Source organism: Oncorhynchus keta, chromosome 19, assembly GCF_023373465.1.
Source record: "Oncorhynchus keta strain PuntledgeMale-10-30-2019 chromosome 19, Oket_V2, whole genome shotgun sequence".
Lineage (NCBI taxonomy): Eukaryota > Metazoa > Chordata > Actinopteri > Salmoniformes > Salmonidae > Oncorhynchus > Oncorhynchus keta.
Genome location: NC_068439.1, coordinates 68,615,314 through 68,636,078, shown reverse-complemented (window position 1 = coordinate 68,636,078; position 20,765 = coordinate 68,615,314). Strand labels below are relative to the sequence as shown.

General features: G+C 43.0%; 1 protein-coding gene across 4 annotated transcripts in view; it reads left to right on the top strand.

Moving 5' to 3' along the window:
- Positions 1 to 1,089: 1,089 nt before the first annotated feature.
- Positions 1,090 to 20,765, top strand: part of LOC118397881 (ankyrin repeat domain-containing protein 6-like) — a 30,198-nt gene continuing 10,522 nt past the window's right edge. For 2 of the 4 annotated variants that reach the window (XM_052471133.1, XM_052471132.1), the window contains exons 1-2: positions 19,694 to 20,014; positions 20,613 to 20,711. In XM_052471133.1, coding sequence (XP_052327093.1) covers positions 19,694 to 20,014; positions 20,613 to 20,711 — 420 coding nt within the window. Of the gene's footprint in view, positions 1,481 to 12,491; positions 12,814 to 19,186; positions 19,286 to 19,693; positions 20,015 to 20,612; positions 20,712 to 20,765 lie in introns of those variants that run through there. The other 2 variants (XM_052471135.1, XM_052471134.1) reach the window with 2 other exon arrangements.

The following is a 20,765-nucleotide window of genomic DNA, read 5'->3' as shown; positions in this document are numbered from 1 at the left end:
GGTCTTAGTATTTTGTGTTTTCGTTATATATTTGGTCAGGCCAGGGTGTGACATGGGTTTTAATGTTGTGTTTCGTATTGGGGATTTTGTAGGTATTGGGATTGCGGCTGAGTAGGGGTGTAGATTAGGTTGGCTGCCTGAGGCGGTTCTCAATCAGAGTCAGGTGATTCTCGTTGTCTCTGATTGGGAACCGTATTTAGGTAGCCTGGGTTTCACTGTGTATTTCGTGGGTGATTGTTCCTGTCTCTGTGTAGTTTCACCAGATAGGCTGTATTAGGTTTCACGTTCCGTTTGTTGTTTTTGTATTTGTATAGTTATTTCATGTGTCACTTTTTTCATTAAAGTCATTGGTAACCACCACGCTGCATTTCGGTCCAACTCTCTTTCTACAAATGAAGAACGACGTTACATCAGGGAATTCTGAATTGGGACTGTGAGACATAGAACCTGGAATGAGAGAATTCCTAAGCCATGATGACAGTGTGGCAACATGTAAACATTCCCCAGAGTTCGGCCAAGCCCTGTTACTGCTGTAACCCCTCACTGACCCCTGACAGGGATCATCCCTGAGCTACTGAAGTAACCTACTATACACACATCTGAGTAGGGAGTTTAGTAAACAACTTCTTATTGAGCGACAGATGTCCATTTCATTCCCTTATGAAATTGGATATCATATGATATATGATACAGTATAGAGACATTTAAATACATAGGCTATCATTTAGTGTTTGTGTAGGATAATGTCAAATGTGATGGAAAGCCACCCATGTAACAATCTGCTACCTCAGTTTGTAGTTCAAGTAAACATTATGATCCAGATTTGGATAATCTTGCATGCCCCAATTACCTAATTTAGGTGCTTGTTCAGTAGGATTTTGCTAAACTGATTGTTGGTTAATGAAATGCCCTCTTTCAGACCCAGAGAAACCGTTGTTAATGGCTGGTTAATAAAGAACTAGGGTTGTAGAATGTAGACAGTAAGGAATTTCATAGCATGAGGAGCCTGTTGAGCATACAATCGAAATGACAGGGATTGCATTTCACTTTCTAGTAGGAAATAAAGTGACTGGCCAGTTGCTGTCCACAGGCTGGTTGACGCGGACTGGACTGTGTCTCTTTCCAAACAGTTGAATCTTATCAGCGCTCCTTCATTTCACCTCATTAACAGAGGCTGTCACGAGCTATTGATATGTAAATTGGACTGAACGGGCGGTTGTGTCAAGACATACTCTGACGGAGTTTACTTGGGACTCAGTGCGCCTCGCTGCGGAACCTATGTTTTTACTCTCTGCGGACCCTATGTTTTTACTCTCTGCCTGGATAAACGGAGCCATCGACGTCGCCTCAAGTTTCTTGTTACCTTTAAACACCCCGCACACACCCCGCACCGCGTCTCGTGCTTGGAATTGGGTTTATCTCCAAAGGATTTGTAATCGGACCGAGAGTTCGTCTGGGGAATTACGCGGCGAACATTTTGGTATGAGTTTAATATCTGCTACTTTTTCAGTTTTGTGTAGGCTGATGATGGGTTTTTCTAGCGTATTCTCTATTCTCGAAATTCATTAATAAATATAATATTTGGTTTCTTTTTAATCATGTTCAATCTGAGACCTGTGTAGCCTAGGCTGTTTCGATCAAATTAGATTTTCTTGCCATTTGTATTATTGACCATTTGAGACAGAAATGTATGCCTTTTCAACAGTTTTATGCAGAAAGAGACCACCCTTGTCTGGCTCCTAGATGGGTAGCCTCCCTAGTAGAATTCCACGTGCCTATGGGTAGCCTACCTGCCACTATGTCATATAAATCCAAATGAATAAAATAGTTGATCTATTTCAGAACTTGAATGCCCTATCTTACATTGGGTGGAGAGAAAGGGAGAAAGTTTCAGATGGAGTGGATAGTTGAAGAAGCTAGGAGGTATATCAAAGGAACACGTTGAGATTACCTAATTTTGCATATCAGTGGAATGTAAGTGGAGCTTGTAAGTAAGGGCCTTATCATTATAAATTGCAGGTCGAAGGTAATTACTCTGTTACAAGGAAATAATGAGCAGAAATCCCTCTAGGCTGTACAAAAGTCACTTTAATAGAACGATTATATAAATGTAAAGGGGAAATTCCACTGTAACAGACTGACACTGTATGTGTGTCAAACAAAAAAACAATGATTGAAACTTAAACAAACCATATAACTCTCTGCACAATGACTACTTTGAGCAGTTTTGCTCACTCTGTAAAGGAGGCTACTCAGAATTTCCCTAAACCATCTTAAACTTCTGACATTCGCCATCATAGAGGGATCATAGCTTTCTTCTGGATTTCATATCAGAGGAAATAACATGGTTTTCATTTAGCTGTAAATAATATCCCAATCAATGTTAATACAGAATGAGTGATTTGAATTCTGTTTTTCTGAGGGTGCTGAATAGGCCTAGTGTCTTGGCTTCACTATTCAGTCTTGTGCTTATCATGAAAGCGTTCATGCATGTAGTCCGTGTGTGTAGGAGTTGCCTAGATGTCTCCCTCGCCTGGCCTTCTGCTGGGTTCCCTGGGGAGCTGATTAGCGGGGCCAGTGTGATTTAGAGGTCAGTAGGGCACCTGGTGTGTAATGGGGAAATTATTACTCATAATGGAAGGGGGCCCATTAAACTCATATGAGATCAGGAAACCAGAGATTCTTTTTTACATTGATTATGTTTTTTCTTCCCAGGTGGTGAGACAATGCCTATTATCAGCGTACAAGATAAGTGCTAAGGAAGGAGGCATTTTATGATGGGCTACGAGCCAACTACTGCTTGATGTTTTGTCTTTTTAATTGACATTTTAGGGAATGCAAGTCTAATGGGGAGATTGTAAAACAGAAGTGCACTTTTAGACATAAATCATTTTGTAAATTGGTCTTTACTTGGGATTTAATAGGAGCTCAAGCTGCCTAGTGGGCCATTGAAGGAGCAAGTGAATAGCCTGGTGGCACAATAAAGAAAGATTTCTTCAGTCTTTTGCCTAGCAGGGGATCTAAACCTCTATTGGTTTCTTGAAACAATAAATGCTTGTCATTACCCACAGCTCCTTGCTCTTTCAGCACAGTCAAATCTGCTATCATTGTATCAAGTGTTTTAGCGCAGATAACTGAAGAATAGAGAAAATATTGATGTTTGGTCCTTCCTTTCAGAGGCAGGCTGAACAGAGAAGCTGTTAACAAAGCAGTGGTAGCAGGGGGAGTGAGTGTTCTCTTCTGGGGAGCAGGGTGGGCTGCCCCTCAGCTCACACATTAACATTCATTAGTCCTCTCCAGCTGGAGACTGGCTGGAAAGGCTGGCAGTCCCCCTTGCTGTGCACTTGTTATCGTGTGTGTGTGTCTGTGCCTTTGTGTCTGTATGTGAGGAGACCGAAAGAGAGAGCTGTGTGTGTGTGTGTGTGTGAGTGTGTGTGTGTGTGTGTGTGTGTGTGTGTGTGTGTGTGTGTGTGTGTGTGTGTGTGTGTGTGTGTGTGTGTGTGTGTGTGTGTGTGTGTGTGTGTGTGTGTGTGTGTGTGTGTGTGTGTGTGTGTGTGTGAGAGAGAGAGAGAGTGTGTATTTAATGTAACTCATGGGTGAAGAAAATCTTTGTAGACTAAAGCACTAAAAGGAAAGCCTCCATCTGACTTAACACAGGGCCCTTTTCTGTTCAGTGGTCCAGGACAATGAATCCAAATCAGATGATTATGATGACTTGATTGGCCAGTCTAGAGTCTTTGGTCAGTACAGTAGCTTCCCACAGCTGGAAGTGTGTGTGTGTGTATTACTGTGGCAGTGCTGGTCTTGTAACGACAACATCCTAAACCTCACTTATTCATTGTCAGTGTCTGCTGGTAATACCTTTGATGTTGAGATTATAAGTGCTATATGATGACCAAGATAAGGAGGTTTTGTTATGACCTTGTATCTGGAAGGAAATAGTCATACTTCCTAAGACTAGAAGGTCACTAGGAGTTCAGTCATTGGCCTTTAATTTGTATTAGGACCAACTGTCAGCCTAGAACCCTTTCCATCAAGATACCATCGTTATCTGAGGGGTGTTAAAGGGGGCTGTTCTATTGTAGAGGTAAATAGCTTTACTGCCATGTGTAACCTTTATTTAACTAGGCAAGTCAGTTAAGAACAAATTCTTATTTACAATGACGGCCTACCCGGATGACGCTGGGCCAATTGTGCGCCTCCCTATGGGACTCCCAATCACAGCTGGTTGCGATACAGCCTGGAATCGAACCAGGGTGTCTGTAGTGACACCTCAAGCACTGAGATGCAGTGCCTTAGACTGCTGCGCCACTCAGGAGCCATACAACATGACCCCAGCATTATCTCCAATCTCACATCTGGCAGCCATCAATCACACACAGAACAGCTTCATTATCACTGTCCAACGGCCTCAGAGTAACAACAGCACACTAGCTAGCCTTGAGCATGTTCTTGCCTCAAGGCAGGGATGGGCAACTTTGATGGGGGTCGGGACCATAAAAATCTGAACTCATCATGAGGGACTGCAGTTGCTCGCAGGCTGACATGGGCTAATTGACTGACTATCAGTGACTGACAACCAGATAACAACTGCTGATGCACAACACCATTTAGAAAGTGCACCTGGTGTATTCTAAATCGCAACAGTATGTTGAGACCGAGTGATTTTTTTGGGGGGGGTGAAGGGGGGTGGGGGGTTTATCTGAGGGCCTGCCCATGCCTGCATCAAGGCTTAGAGCCCATTTATGCTTTATCCGAAAATGTGGTTGGAGGATCCGTATGGATGGTATGATGCAATTGCGGGATCTTCAGAGGCACACAGAGGCCAAATTGCGCTTTGTACCACATCGCCGTGCACCTCTCCAATTTTGTAACATTGTGGGGCGCGAGAAGTACGAATGCCATGACTTCTGCAGAGGACATATCACCGTAAATGCAGACATCGGATTTGCCATGCAGCGCCTTTTAGGCTACACTCACAAGTTGCCCAAAATATACATTCAGAATTGCTTCGTTTGATAGTATTTGATATGATCTTGGAGTGATTATTTTGATAATTTTTTAACATGATTGTTACCATACATCTTTGAGTGACACCATGACAACAATCAAAAGATCCTCCCCTCAGAAATTAAGTCCTTAAATATGTCAACGGTTCCTGAGGCGCCAACCCTGGAAGGACCAGGGCTAAAGGCCCTGAAATAGATTTGGGGATTAGTGAACGGGTCAAAGTTTTGATTTAATCTGGTTTTCACTCTCTCGCTCTCTTTCTCCTCTCTTCTCTTTCTTCTCTCTCTCTCTCTCTGCTGGAGGTGGTGTGGGGAAAGACAGATGGCTGAGTTTGACTAAATCCAGGGCCGGGGAGCCATTCCCGCTCTGCACTGAACACTCTTCTCAGTCATCATCCAATCACGTCACTGATCCCTGTTCCAAAACCCACTGGGGAACACCCCTCCAGCATGCCAGATAATTCGATAGATCACTATTTTTTGGGGTCAGACTCTTGTATCTGCTAACTTCATTACAGACAACAAAGCTGCTTGACCCAAAGGGGGCCCGGCCGGCCCGGCAGCTCACTGAGTTTGTGAAACTGCTCTAGCAGATACCTTGACACAGACAAACATGGTCTTCTCTTCCAATCCAGAGACTCATCTCATCTTTCTGTGGCTGTATGGCTTCTTATGTAACCCCCTGTGTCCCCACGGGCGCTAGCTCTGGAAGGTTTATGTAAGAGTAGAGAGAGATCATCTCTGGTAGAGTAGAGGTACAGCTGGTCCAGAACACGAAAGGTTAACTCCCTGTGTGAGGCTAGGCTATGCCCCAGAGCGTGCTAAAGAAATACATACTCTTGTTGTGATGAGGTGGATGGATGTGAGCTTAAACAAATGAAGGGAGAAAATGCCCTCACTAATGGGAATGTTAGACAACCGCCGGCAGCTTAGAAATCTAAGAGCACAATTATATGTTCATTCTAGCATGTTGGTTCTATGTCACATTGTGTGGATGTAATGTTGTTGTTTGGAACGGCTCTATCCTGTGCTCTGCTATGTGCATGTCTCAGGTGGAGGTGAGCATCACCTTGACTCACTCTCCAGTAAATGAAGGCCCTGCAGTGTTGGCTGGCTCCCCATACTGTTTCTGTTGCCAGGTGTCTGAAAATATTGCGCCCCCCTGGGAAATCCTTTGTTTCTGTCAACAAGAATAGTGTTTGTGGTGTTTGTGACGTTTAAAAGCACACCGTGTAATGTAATAGTAGGAGAAGTTGGGTGTAGTGATGCCATAGCAGCACTAGTTTCACTTATCTAGTTCATGTTAGCTATTTTGAACATGGGTAAAAAAGACACTTCTTTCATAGTTACACCAATATTAGGGGTGTTGGCAGCAATAGAGAGTTGCTTCCTTGCAACTGTCTCTTTCAGCCTGCTCATAAGCCAGTACCCTGTTTCCTTACTGCTCGCAGCTATATTGATCCTACATTTTTGTTCGATATTCTTAAAACCTCCAACAATTGTCATACAGCAGTCCTGAAATCCTCACACTTACCAACAACTTCAGTGGAGTCTAGAACTGAGAACCTTTGAGCAGCAGAATTCCTGACATGCTTCATGAATATCAAGGACTGTGCACTTACTCAGGTGTGTCGTTTTCTCACTTCTTGACGGCTGACAACTGACCCTTTAATTCTGACAAAGTTACATTGATGATTAAGAGCAGGAAGATATATAGCTAGTAGTGTTAAAACTTGAGACTTTTTCACTATGTAGTATATTTAGGTCTGTAGGCTGCTACATACAGTCGGTGATTCTAACATGTATTTATTGACTCAGGGGTGTGAATACTTAGGAAGTTAGGTATTTCATTTTCAATACATTTTCAATACATTTCTAAAAACATGTTCTCACTTTGTCATTATGGGGTATTGTTTATAGATGGGTGAGAAAAAAACATTTATTTAATCCATTTTAAATTCCAGCTGTAACTAATATGAATATGTCAGTGGATATGAATACTTTCTCAAGGCACTGTAATATCTTCACCATCCCATATTGCACTATTTTTAATAGAATTTAAATCAGTTCAAGAAGGATTCATTTCATTGTGTAATAACATAGTCATACAGTTGGTGTAGACATGAACTTGGTCAATAGTTTCATCAGATGTGACATTTGTTCATTTCTGTGGGTCAAAATCCCCAAAGTATGGACAATTTCAGCCACCCAGCTCTTCGCTTTCACAAGGTTTCCTTCTATCTCTAAACAAATGTAGCCTAGAGTCTTGATACATGTCTGATGTCAGAACAACAGCATAGGCTAATGCATGGCAGTGACCCACGGTTTAGAGAGTTATGCCTGGGAGTATTTTGTCTTACCTCTTGTTGTTGCTATTTGACAGTTTAAGGAATAAACGGCATTCTAAGACATTCCAACGTGTTCAAGCTAGTTTGGTGATGACCAGCCTCCTTTAATAAGTTTGACCCCTGTATCACCTCAGTGTCCAAGACAAGCCCACCCATCTTCCCATTGGTGTGGATGGAGACCTTCTGAAGACCTGACTTTCCCTCAGATTCACTAGATGCCTCGCTGCCAATCCAGGAATAGATAATACTACACTGAGTGAGGAGAGGGTTAAATCTAGCAGTCGTAAAACATGCCTGTATGAAAAGAAGTTGTTTTTCAGTTCGTCTGATTTTGAAGAAAAAAACATGTCCCCAGGGCCTCCTCGCTCTCAAAACTGGTCTGAAAAACAAAGGGAGCTTGGCATTTTTTAAAAGTTTTGAACCGAGTCCTGAGTTCCTGAAAGGTTCGCACAAAAGCCCAGTTGCCTAGCTGCATGTGAGTAGCCCTGCTCTGCCAGCCTTTTTGTGTGGCTATCTGGCTGAACAGACCTCTTATGGAGACCCACAAGAATGCAGAGGGGGAGAAACGTTCTCCCTGCTTAATTTTATTCATTTCTCAGCTGGCAGGAGGGAGTCATTCAAATGTTACCATAGTGCATTTAGCCACCATTTTAAACTCAAAGAAATGGTCTCTCAAAAGTATGCAGAGGACTCTTCTTTGACTATTTCTAGCACATTCCATCCTGATACATAGAATAGTAATTTGGGCATAGGCATAGGTTTTCTTTCGATTACGACCTTTTCACCTATTCACATTTGAAATGTCCGTGTTAAAGTGTCCCTTGTCAATGAAAAACATTTCAATCCATCTTCAGTTGTGTGTTGAAGTGTCCATGCATGACATTCTGTAGATTGAAAGGGTGTAATACATAGCTTTTCTCACCCTGGGTGGGGTGCATACAACACTGACTCACCCCCCCCCCAGGACCTTTCATTTGGACTCTATAGATAAAGCGGTCTGGAATGTCTTTACCTGTTAGACCCAGACAGAGGAGTTGGCTTCCTCCTTCAGAAGCTTCAGTGTGATGAAATCATTGACAGTTTTATAGCTGTGTGTGGAATGAGTTGTTGGTTAGTATTGCAAGAAAATCTGCTCTTGGACTCTCCAGTCAGACTTTTAAATATTGGCCTCATGAAAGCATAAGAGCTCTCTATCTGATTCTAAAGGATTTAAGGTTGAATGCTTGTCTGGAGGAAATTCCCCTGTTCAGATTTGAAACTGAAACATGGCATATTTGGGAATCGAAAATATTTTTTATTCTTCTGTTTTAAAGTGACAGAAGATTACAGGACAGTAAGATGGGCTAGTTGTGCATAATAGATAATGAAGAGTTATAGAAAATGCACAGTGTTTTCTAAACACCGCAGCAGTTTTGGATCTGCTATGCTTGTTAGACTTGTTAACGCTTATCCTAGCGTGATCACCCTTGGCCTGACAAGCATAGTTCCACATGACGGCTACTGTACTGTTTGATCAGAATTATAGCCTACATGTGGTAACTAACTATCTTCAATGAGGTCCCTGGTGTTCAATTGAAAGGACCTGACTTCAATTTTCTATTATTTTAACCTGACAGCTGTGGTACATCCAGGAATATCTTTACAAAGAATAGAAAATGAATAGCATTGCAATGCATTCACTGTGCAATGGGTCATTCAAACCAGAGTAGAGAGTTTAATTTCTAGATGCATATGTTTTTATATTTTCATAGACTTAACGATGTTGGCCTGTAGCAATGCAGAACTCTGAAATGACTGTTCCAGTGAACCAACAATAATACTGTCTGTCCCTGTTAGTATGGTGTACAGTGTACATCAGACATGCAAAACTGTATTTGTGTGTGTGTGCATGCATGTTTGTGTGAGATACTTTATTTTGCAGAGAAATGATTTCAACACACTACAGCCATTAGAGTAGTGGTGGAAAAAGTACCCAATCATCATACTTGAGTAAAATTAAAGATACCTTAATAGAAAATGCCTCAAGTAAAAGTGAAAGTCACCCAGTAAAATACTACTTGAGTAAAAGCCTAAAAGTATTTGGTTTTAAATATACTTAAAAATCTAAAGTAAATGTAATTTAAAAAATATACTTAAGTATCAAACGTAAAAGTATAAATCATTTCAAATTTCCTATATTAAGCAAACCAGATGGCAACATTTTCTTGTTTATTTAATTTACGTATAGCCAGGGGCACACTCTAACATTCAGAGATTTACAAATGAAGCATGTGTTTAGTGAGTCCGCCAGATCAGAGGCAGTAGGGATGACCAGGGATGTTTTCTTGATAAGATGAGAATTTGACAATTTTCCGGTCCTGCTAAGTATTCAAATGTAGCGATTACTTTTGGGTGTCAGGAAAAACGTATGGAGTAAACAGTACATTATTTTCTTTAGGAATGTAGTGAAATAAAAGTAAAAGTAGTCAAAAATATAAATAGTAAAGTAAATACTGATACCCCCAAAAACAACTTAAGTAGTACTTTAAATTATTTTTACTTAATCACTTTACACAACTGTTGTCAAAGTAGATTAGACTCAGGGGATCTGATAGGACATGCCTCTTCCTCTCCAGATCGGAGCTGAACAATGAGTGTTCACAGGAAAATAGTTATGACTGTTTGTTCGGAATCTCTCACTTCCTCTAGAAAGAGGGATAATTGAGCTAATAATGAGCTCAGGTTGGTCTCATGTTTCAGAGTCGTATCCTTGGACATGTAAGGTGCCTTCGGAACAAGAGAATCTCATGAGACGAGATGGAACAGCCCTGTCTGATACCATTATTCCCACTTAGATTTTCAATTTAATTCCCCAAACAACAGTTCTTTATGACAGTGACATTTGAAGTGAACTTAGAGAGGAACTGAGAGTTAATAGGTGAAGTTGTACCATGGCCACTCCTTTCCTTCCGTAATGGTTGACAGAAGTCAGAGATTACACAGAGCTGGGTGCCGTTAGCTGTGTCAGGATGCACCCACCTTGATGCTTTACAGCGAGCGGATCAGATGGCCCCCAGATTAGAGGCACCTGAAAGGGATCTTTAATCGGAGCGCTGTATCAGACTCACCAACACGAATCCAGTTAATTGGGTCCAGGCATTGGAGGTGTGAGGGACTGTGAGAAACTCCATTAAAGCCACACTGGTAGAGGAGAAGGCCAGCTCCTTTTCTCTCACTCTACACCAAGGGGCCAGGATAAAAGGCCTCTGAGCCCTCAGAAGCCCCCACTGAGAAGAGATGAAACCTTTGCTTCCAGCCAGCAGAACCCAGAACAACCATATGGGGATTAGATAGGTATCTAGCATATATCCCTGATGAAACAGATGTTTTAAAGTGTTTCAACAGACTTATGATCTATGGCTGCAGTATAGCCTGCTTGTCTAAGTTATTTAGCCCTTCAAAGAGATTTATCTAGACCCTCTGTTTAAGTTGATAGGAGGTGGGGCTAAAGGAGACAGACCAAACTATCATTAAGACATAGCATGACTTGTTTGGTTATTTTGTCCCCCTCTGTTCTCACTTAGCTATAGGTGGTGCCTGTGAAATAGGTGTGACTGAAACCTTATAGTAGGTGTGCTGGACCAAGCGGTAGACTGAGATTCCTTAGCATTACATAATTAGGACCTGTACTTTACAGGATTACATGGTGGGCTATTTCATAATGTAATGCTGTTTCTCCTTGGTATATATATTCAACTGTCCCTGGAATGTAAAGTTTTAGATTTACCAGCCCATTAACTTAACTTCTTGGATCATTGCATTTCATTCACCTGACTCCATTGATAGCACATATAGATTGAAACGGAAGCAATGATACACGTGTAAATATTGGACTATACTCTGTGTCTTCATGTATTATACTTATGCTAAAATCTTTAATTTATTCTACTGAGCCATTTACTTTATGTTCCTATTCTTATATTTTCTTATTTATTATTGTTGTTGGATTGTCGAGGAACCTGCAAGTAAGCATTTCATTGGATGGTGTATGCCATGTGTATCCTGTACATACGACTAATACATTTGAAGCACTCTAACCAGATAGTGAGCCATGTTAAGACATGTAAATAAGGACTGCTTCCTAACCACTCCTAAGACTGGGGGGGGAAAACAATAGGCCTGCATTGAAAGTATGCATTGACATGCTATATTATGCGCACATCCTTTTGTCTTGGTATAGCCTTCTCTGGTATATCTTTACAAACCCATATAATGTCTATGGGGCTGAATGGAAGAAATCATTTATTTTGTCATATTGCTTAATGTGGCTGTGTCCTCTGATACTTGAGAAGATAGCTAGGTGACCTCATCACCTGTCATAATGATGGAACAAACGCATAACAAGCTGTCAGACCACCATTAGTAACTTCAACAAGCACACATACTTAGTCTAAAATGACAATGTACCATTTCCTCTGCAGTTTACTCGGTTTCAACAAGCATGACCGAATACAGCCTGGAGGATGCTCAGTCTTATAATTGAGCTAATAAGCTACATTGAGTACCTTATACTGCGTTTCACCAATTGCTGGCGTGGTTAATCGTGAACTAGTTCCTCTGACTCAGGTAGAAACATTGACAGATTTGACAGCTCAACATGTTGATGGGTTGTAATGATGGTAGGAACTCCTGGAAAGACAGCCTTTTTTCCAGTGAGTCACTCTGCCTGCGGTCACACCAACTCTCACTCAACTTACCGCATAAGTCTGACTCCTGTGGTTGGTTATGGCTGTTTTTATGAGCTTTTCTATGGCGTTGTGTCTGATGGTATGACATAAAAAGTGATAACCAAAGTGTTTGTATGGATGGCACCCTCCTCTGTTGTTGTTGATCACTCCTTTTCAACATGTATAAACTCATTTAAAAGACATAGCTATTCTACAGCTGTTGTCTCCCCAACAGGAAATGGTCTGTTTTCCCAATTCCCACAACTGGATATAGAGGGCTAGGTAGCTAGTAGCAATGATACAATCACCATTGAAATCTCAATCTATTCCCCCCATTCCCTCCTGGCTTCCTGTTTGCTAGTCTTCTACACTACCATGTGACATGTGCTAGCTTGTTACCACCACATGTGTTTCCTGTTCTCTTGCAGGCACTGAGGATGACATGAGGGAGCCAACCTGGGAGTGTCCAGAGGTCCAAGCCCTCTCTTCTCTCCTCTTCTCCTCTCTTTCTGCCCACTACCCCTGTGTGTGTCGGTGATGAGTTAGTGTGGGTGTCAGCCCCCCCCCCCACCCTCTCCTTGGAGTACCGTGTCTTGGAGACAGTGCTTCACTTACCCTGCTTACATGAGCCAGCAGGATGAGACTGCGGTCCTCGCACTGTCCGAGCGCCTCCTCGTAGCCTCCCACAAGGGCCAGGCTGACAATGTGGTCCAGCTCATCAACAAGGGCGCCAAAGTAGCTGTCACCAAGGTGAGTGGAGCAGAGGAGGTGGTCTCCTTGTGTGTTTATCACACGTTTGTCTTTTTAATGTGTATATAAGTAGTAGTCGTCATCCTTTTTTCCCCGTCAGATGTGTGGGTACTGTGTCTGTGTGTAGCCATTCGCCAATATGGGTGGATTTGTGTGGGTACTGTGTCTGTGTGTAGCCATTCGCCAATATGGGTGGATTTGTGTGGGTACTGTGTCTGTGTGTAGCCATTCGCCAATATGGGTGGATTTGTGTGGGTACTGTGTCTGTGTGTAGCCATTCGCCAATATGGGTGGATTTGTGTGGGTACTGTGTCTGTGTGTAGCCATTCACCAATATGGGTGGATTTGTGTGGGTACTGTGTCTCACTCAACTGCAGCCTCATTGGGCCACCAGGACAACGACCATGGGCAGATTTATGTGTATTGTATGGTTGTATCTGTATTTCATGCTCTGATTAGATCCCCTCTACAGCACAATGTAAAATGGTTAGTGGGACTAGAGGAGCATATGACCATATTATAATCCTAACTGATTCTTGGATACACTAATAGGCATATACAGTGTATGCCTGTTATACTGGTCGGTGTGTAAAACTACCATGTTTCACCACAGAATGTCAGTAGGTCTATTTTACAGGAAGGAGCTGTTGGAATTTGGAGTATTTGGAAAGGAATAGGAATGCATTGGCGTTGATGACAAATGAACAGGTCCGTGAGGGTCTCTGTCTGAGGCTGACCTTAACCGTGTGTGTGTCACGTCATGCACATTCCATGTAGCCACAAGCTTGTGCACTTAAAGGACCAGAGGAGAAGTGCAGTACAAATGCAAGACTGACACATTTAATATAGACAGATGAAATTCAGTATGTTCAGCTGGAACCAACAGTGTTACCGCAATATGACAATAACCTATCATCATTGCATGACTTGGCTTTACAGAATGTGTGCTGTCAATTTGACAGTGAATCTATCTTGAGCTGTCAGTTTTGGGGTGTTTGCTGAGAGAGTCACAGCTAGACGTGATTGATTGAAGTCATGCGCTACTGTAGCAGTCCTGTCTGTCTGTGAAGTGAATGGTCTTCCTTTGTGTCTCTGTCAGAGCAGCTCTGGTACAGACCTGAGGTGTTGAGGGAGATCTTCCTCAGATCTCCAGTCTTTCTCTTTATAGACTGCAATGTGATACTGGTCAATAAGGCAGGCAGAGGCATTTTTTCTTGAGCCTAATACATTTACTTCCTCAATAACAGGACACGTCTCTTGGCAGAAGCTTTTCTTCTCTGCTTTCATTCCTCTTAAATGTATCAAGCTGCTGCACATTTTGTTTCAGGAAATGAATTCGTAATTCTTTATAGGGAGGACATTGTTAAATGCGCAGCACTTAGTGAAATGTGAATAAATGACTGAATAAATATGACCATTTATCTTACATGGCTACATTTGTTAGGCCTCTCTGTCTCTTTGATAATATTGTGATTGGCTCTATTTTTATTTTTTGGCAGTGAGCCCTAATAAATACTAAGCCCGGGAACATGAGGATTACATTTCAGTTGGAAATGCCTCTGCTTCAGGGGAAGGGAGTAGTAGTGGGGAGTGTGAGGTAAAGTGTCAAGCGCTGGATGGATGGTTTAGTTCCTCAGGAAGATAAAAACTGTTTTGAGAATGAGAAAGAGAGGAGTTAGAATATAACGGGGCGGCAGGTAGCCTACTGGTTAGAGTGTTGGACTAGTAACCAGAAGGTTGCGAGATCGAATCCCTGAGCTGACAAGGTCGTTCTGCCCCTGAACAAGGCAGTTAACCCACTGTTCCTAGGACTTCAGAATTTGTTCTTAACTGACTTGCCTAGTTAAATAAAGGTAAGATAAAAAATAAATAACCAGTCGTGTGTCTCTCTGAGGTCACACCAGGCCACAGAATAGAGAGCAGGCTCAGGCCATGTCCAGCTACAGTCTTCTGGGATAACAGAACAGACCTCACCCTGGGCCTATGACGGGTGTTTACCTGAGACAATTCCATGGCAGCCCTCCAAGGCTGGCCCAGTGAAATTCAACCCCTGCCTGGCCCTAGTGAATACCAGGTAGTGTCAAGCCGCACCCATGTAGCACGCCAGCTTCCCCTGCTGAAGGAACTGTGGCTTCTCCCGTCTCTCTGTTTAATGGAGCGCTGTGAGGGTGAGGTGTTAATAAGGGGGTTGCGTTGATGTAGTTCTTTGTGATTGCAGTCTGTCAATGCACACCTGACCTCTAATTACATTGTATTATCTCAGACAGATAATTCAAAATGGCTGCCAGCTGCATGTTTCTGGAGAGGAATTCTGCAGCACACAGACAGCACCAGTATTCGTGGATGTCAAGGGAAGCCAGGCTTCCCAAAAGATTGGACCAAGAAAAACATCTACACGAATTGATCTTTCGTCTCTCTTTATTTCATAATTTTCCTTCAATACTGAAGAGGCTGAATGTATCTCGCAAGAAAAAAAGCATCAAAGCAAGTGTAACAGTGCCCCCCTGTCTCTGTATGTAGAGGCCATCTATCTGATGCTGTCTGGTTCAAGTTTTAATGTCACATGCACAAATACAGTGAAATGCCTCTCTTGCAAACTCAAAACCCAACGATGCAATAATCAATAACAATGTATTACTTTTAAAAAACTCCACAAAAAAATAAGAATAGGAAATATGAAATACACAATAAAGTAAGTAAGCAAATAAGCATACTATATACAGGAAATTTATTTTTTAAAGTCAGTTCCAATACCATATTTACAATGTGCAGGGATACTGGAGTGATGAAGGTAGATATGTATAGGGGTAAGGGGACTAGGTAACAGGATATAAGATAAACAGAGTAACAACAGCTCGTATGTGAGTGGGTGTGAGGGTGTGTAGAGTCAGTATAAATGTATGTGCATATTATGTGTAAGTGAGCAGATGATGGAGTGAGGGTTTGTGTGTGTGTTGGACTGACAGTGTGTGTGACTGTATAGGGCCCTGTGAGTGTGTAGGGTCCCGTGAGTGTGTAGATCCCTGTGAGTGTGCTAAGAGAGTGTGCTTAGTGCAAATATTGAAATAAAAGATACAAGGTAAACTCAGATAGTTTGTTTAGCTATTTTATTAGCTATTTATCAGTCATATTGCTTGGGGATAGAATCTGTTCAAGAGATTGTTGGTGTCAGACTTGATGCACCGGTACCTCTTGCCGTGCGGCAGCAGAGAAAATAGACTATGGCTTGGGTGGTTGGAGTCTTTGACAATTTTCCGAGCCTTCTTTTCACACCGCCTGATATAGAGGTCCTGGATGGCCGGGAGCTCGGCCCCATGCGATCGAAGGCGGTGCTATTGCCATACCAAGCGGTGATGCAGCCAGTCAATTTGCTCTCAATGGTACAGCTGTAGAACCTTTTCAGGATTTGAGGAACCATGCCAAACTTTTTCAACCTCCTGAGGGGGAAAGGCGCTGTCGCGCTTTCTTCACGACTGTGTGTGTGTGTGTATTTGGACCATTTTAAGTCTTTAGTGATTTGGTCACCGATGAACTTAATCCTGTCTACCTGCTCCACTGCCGCCACTTTGATGTGGATGGGGGTGTGCTCTCCCCTCCGTTTCCTGTAGTCCATGATCAGCTCCTTGGTCTTGCTGATGTTGAGGGAGAGGTTGTTACTCCAGTACCACACGGCCAGGTCACTGCTCCTCCCTGTAGGCTGACTCAGTGTCGCCTGTGATCAGGCCTACCACTATCGTGTTGTCAGCGAACTTGAATATGGTGTTGGAGTCATGCGTGGTCACACAGTCGGGGACTAAGCATACTAAGCATACACCCCTGTGTTAAGGGTCAGCATGGCGGAGGTGATGTTGCCTACCCTCACCACCTAGGGGCGGCCCGTCAGGAAGTCCAGGATCCAGTTGCAGAGGGAGGTGTTCAGACCCAGAGTCCTAAGCAAGGTGACGAGCTTGGAGGGAACAATGGTTTTGAGCTGTAGTCAATGAACAGCATTCTCACAGAAGTATTTGTCTTATCTAGGTGGGTGAGGGCAGTCTGGTCCAAAAGAGTATGACATTGTTGCCACCTGCAGCATTGAATGCAAGAGAAGCCAGCAAGTATTTGGCCTCCCCTTGATAAAAAAACAGTATAAAATAATAGCTAATCAGCATTAAGCTAAATTGAGTGTGCTCAACTATGAATGGTCCTGGCGCACCCAACAAAAAGTGTCAAGGGAAGCCTGTTGGGATTTGGCTTCACTCCTATCAAATCGCATCGAGAGCATACGTCATTAACAGAAACAACTTGAATTGTTGCATCTCGTTGTGTTGTTGTCCTCCGGTGGCTACCTAGCTAGTTAAAATGGGCCCTTTCCTAAATGAACCATGGATGGAGATAGGGATTTGGACTTGTGGTTTTACTTCATTCTCCATACTCGCCAATGACTATAACGGTGATTCTAAGCCAACCATTAATTCATACATTGTGCCCCTGGCCTGAGAGGATGGAAGTTCAATTATGTAGCTAAATATAGAAGGCTAATGTTGACTAGCTAAGGCTAGCGAGCAAGCATTTTAGCCAGGTAGCCTAAGACAACAAAAAATAAAAGCATGTTACTGTATGACAGCGTGATAGAGCATTTTGTCAACATGAAAGCGAGGAGGATGGTATTGGCGTTTCTTCACAAGTAGGGGGGAGTCAACATGTGTTTTCTACTTGCACGAATGAACACGCACACAAATCAGAAAACTGGCCAGCCACATCATATTTAACTTACGTTGTTGATTGGACTAAATTGTTTTTGGTATCTTTTAGTTGTCACTGTATTAGACTAAGCATAGGTGATTTGATGATGTTGAAATGTTGAAGTTGAAATTGTGTTGGAAAAGTGGAGGCAGCCCCTGTTATCTTTGCGACTTGCGGTAACTCTCCGTGGTTCTAAATCAGTAGTTGTTAGGTAGTCCCAAAATGTTGGAAACATTAACTTGCTTGACCATGCCTTAGGTCATGCACAGTAACTGTTTGTTACATGCAATATGTTTTGTGGATTTTACCGGACAGAAGCTGCCCTCCGGTTTTGAGATGAAACAAAGGTGTTGTTAAATTTATTCTGCCTCTGTGTCTTCTTATTGTCTCGGACTTTAGGCCTACAGTATATATCATGGTCGCAAGGCATATGAACTAACAGGTTATAGAGCAAACAACACAATTATTACAACACATAGGTTCCCTAGTGATTTTACCCACGCATCGCTGCTGGTTAGCACACAGTTGCATTTTATTTTCTCACTTCCAGATAGTTACTGTGCTTTACTGTAGCCTATGGGGAGAGATAGGGTTATGTATCTTGGTATAAGGCTTTAGGATTTACTGAGATAATTTGTTTACATTAACTTAACTCCAGATATCTCTTAAGTACACTTTATATTCCTTTTCAGTTGTTATAAGAAAAGGCACATTTCATGAAGAGTAATCTGCCATGTCTAACCTTACCTAATCCAATACAGCATATGATCATGGTGTCGAGTAGCATCACTGATTTAGCCTGGCAAACAATCCATTATTACTATAGAAAGATAAAGATAAACCTCCAAAAACTGTAGTCACATTTGCTCCATAGCAGGCTGCAGGTCCCATAATTGTTGGCCTTAGAGGCGGAGGATGTGGGCAGCTAATCCATAAGCAGCTGTAGAGGTTCTCTCTCCATCCTAGCTTATTTTAAACCATCTGTGGATTAAACATTTGTTTGTTTACTGGCGACTCATTATTCAAATGGGACAGATTGCGTGCGGCTAACTGCTGTGCCATGATGACAGAGCCATGTGTTAATGAATACGATTGCCCTGTAGACACATTGTCAGTCTCTCTGTGTCTGATATGCAGTCTGGTTGGGGGCACTGATATACAGTCTGGTTGGCTTCAGTTGGCGACACTGATATACAGTCTGGTTGGCTTCAGTTGGCGACACTGATATACAGTCTGGTTGGCTTCAGTTGGCGACACTGATATACAGTCTGGTTGGCTTCAGTTGGGGACACTGATATACAGTCTGGTTGGCTTCAGTTGGGGATACTGACATACAATCTGGTTGGCTTCAGTTGGGACACTGATATACAGTCTGGTTGGCTTCAATCTGGTTGGCTTCAGTTGGGACACTGATATACAGTCTGGTTGGCTTCAGTTGGCGACACTGATATACAGTCTGGTTGGCTTCAGTTGGCGACACTGATATACAGTCTGGTTGGCTTCAGTTGGCGACACTGATATACAGTCTGGTTGGCTTCAGTTGGCGACACTGACATACAGTCTGGTTGGCTTCACCTGCTGTATCTCTCTTCAGTTGCTGTGCCCCTCTCTTATGTGTGTGTGTGTGAGAGTGTGTGTTCTGTGTCCGCAGTACGGCAGAAGTCCCCTGCACCTGGCTTCCTACAAGGGCCACATCGAGGTTCTGCGCATTCTGCTGAAGGCCGGCTGCGATCTTGACATCCAGGACGACGTAAGACTGTCTGTTTATATGCTGCCTTTCATTTGCTCTTTCCATGTTTCCAGCTTGCACTGCAGTCATGACTGTGAAAAGGAATGTGTGTGTGGACCATTGCTTTGTGTTCTCTGTCGTTTGCATTAGTGTCGCTCAGAATCTTCCCAAATGAACATCACACCCATATTACACCATGTAATATTTATACCAATATTACACCATGTAATATTTATACATTCACGCAAACAAACTCCAGAATGTTTAACTTAGACATTTAAATGTGTGCGAGGTCACCTTTTAAACACACAAATGACACAATTGTATGAAGGTTTTGAGTCTGGTTGCTGGTCTGTTTGGTTGCAGTGTGGTTTCTCCTGCGTGCGGACACCTTTTCTATTTCTCTAAGACTGTCACAGTAGTATTGTAATGACCTCCAGTGACCTAGAGTGGGATTATTTGGACTGCCATGTTGAGGGATACAGCAGCCCTCCACAGGGCTCACCCCCTGGGGGGAGGTCATCCCCCCTAGCCCTCCCCAGTCCCACACCTACAGATAACGGCCCAAACCTCTGGCGCTCCCAAATTCTCTCCATCTGGTCAATGAGCTCCCGATCCCGAATGGGCCGCAGCGTGTCCCCAGCCACCAATGGGGTGAGTGGCCCCGAGAAGGAGGAGGGGAGAGAGAGACAGCAGTGGAGGAAAGCTGCTGGGACTGGGCCTGGGAGATCAGGGAGAGTGAAGAAGGAGGTTAGAGAAAAGCTCTTCAGCACGCCTCTTAGTTATCTTGCTTGGAATGACCAAACTAAACCCCACATCCTCCTCCGGTCACAGGAAGCAGCGCTTCTTTTTGATTTCTCTCTTCCACCCTTCTCATGATATGTCAAACCTGGCCTGCTAAACATCACTCTGTTGAGCTGCTGTGAGAAGGGTTCTCTATGTTTGCAGGAATTCCATTTATGGTAGAACATAAATGAGAGCTGGGCTGAACTGAGTGCTTTTGCCTGCTGCTTCTGTGGTTGTGTTCACTGCTTTGTATGGAGGATGCCCACTGTAGTATACTGTGATAGTATGAAGGCTTATCTGATGTCATACTGCAGTGTTGGATGATTGTTGTAACATCATTGTTATTCCTTGTGTTAATAACAACCGGACACTTTGTTGGATGGATGATGTACTCATTGTGTGAGAGCCTACTAAAACGTTGAGCCATCATATTGAAGTCAGAAGGAATTAACTACTGCCTTTTGATATTGTATTCATCATTGACCTCTGAACTAATTGTTGATGTGTGGATGGGAAAATAACCCCCTAACTGAGCTCTGTGTGTGTGTGTGTGTGCATGCAGGGTGAGCAGACAGCCTTACATCGGGCAGCCGTGGTGGGAAACAGTGACGTTATCTCTGCCCTCATCCAGGAAGGGTGTGCTCTGGACAGACAGGACAAGGTACATATCACACACACACAACAGCGCTCACACAGGGCTGAAAGCAGAGCCCCA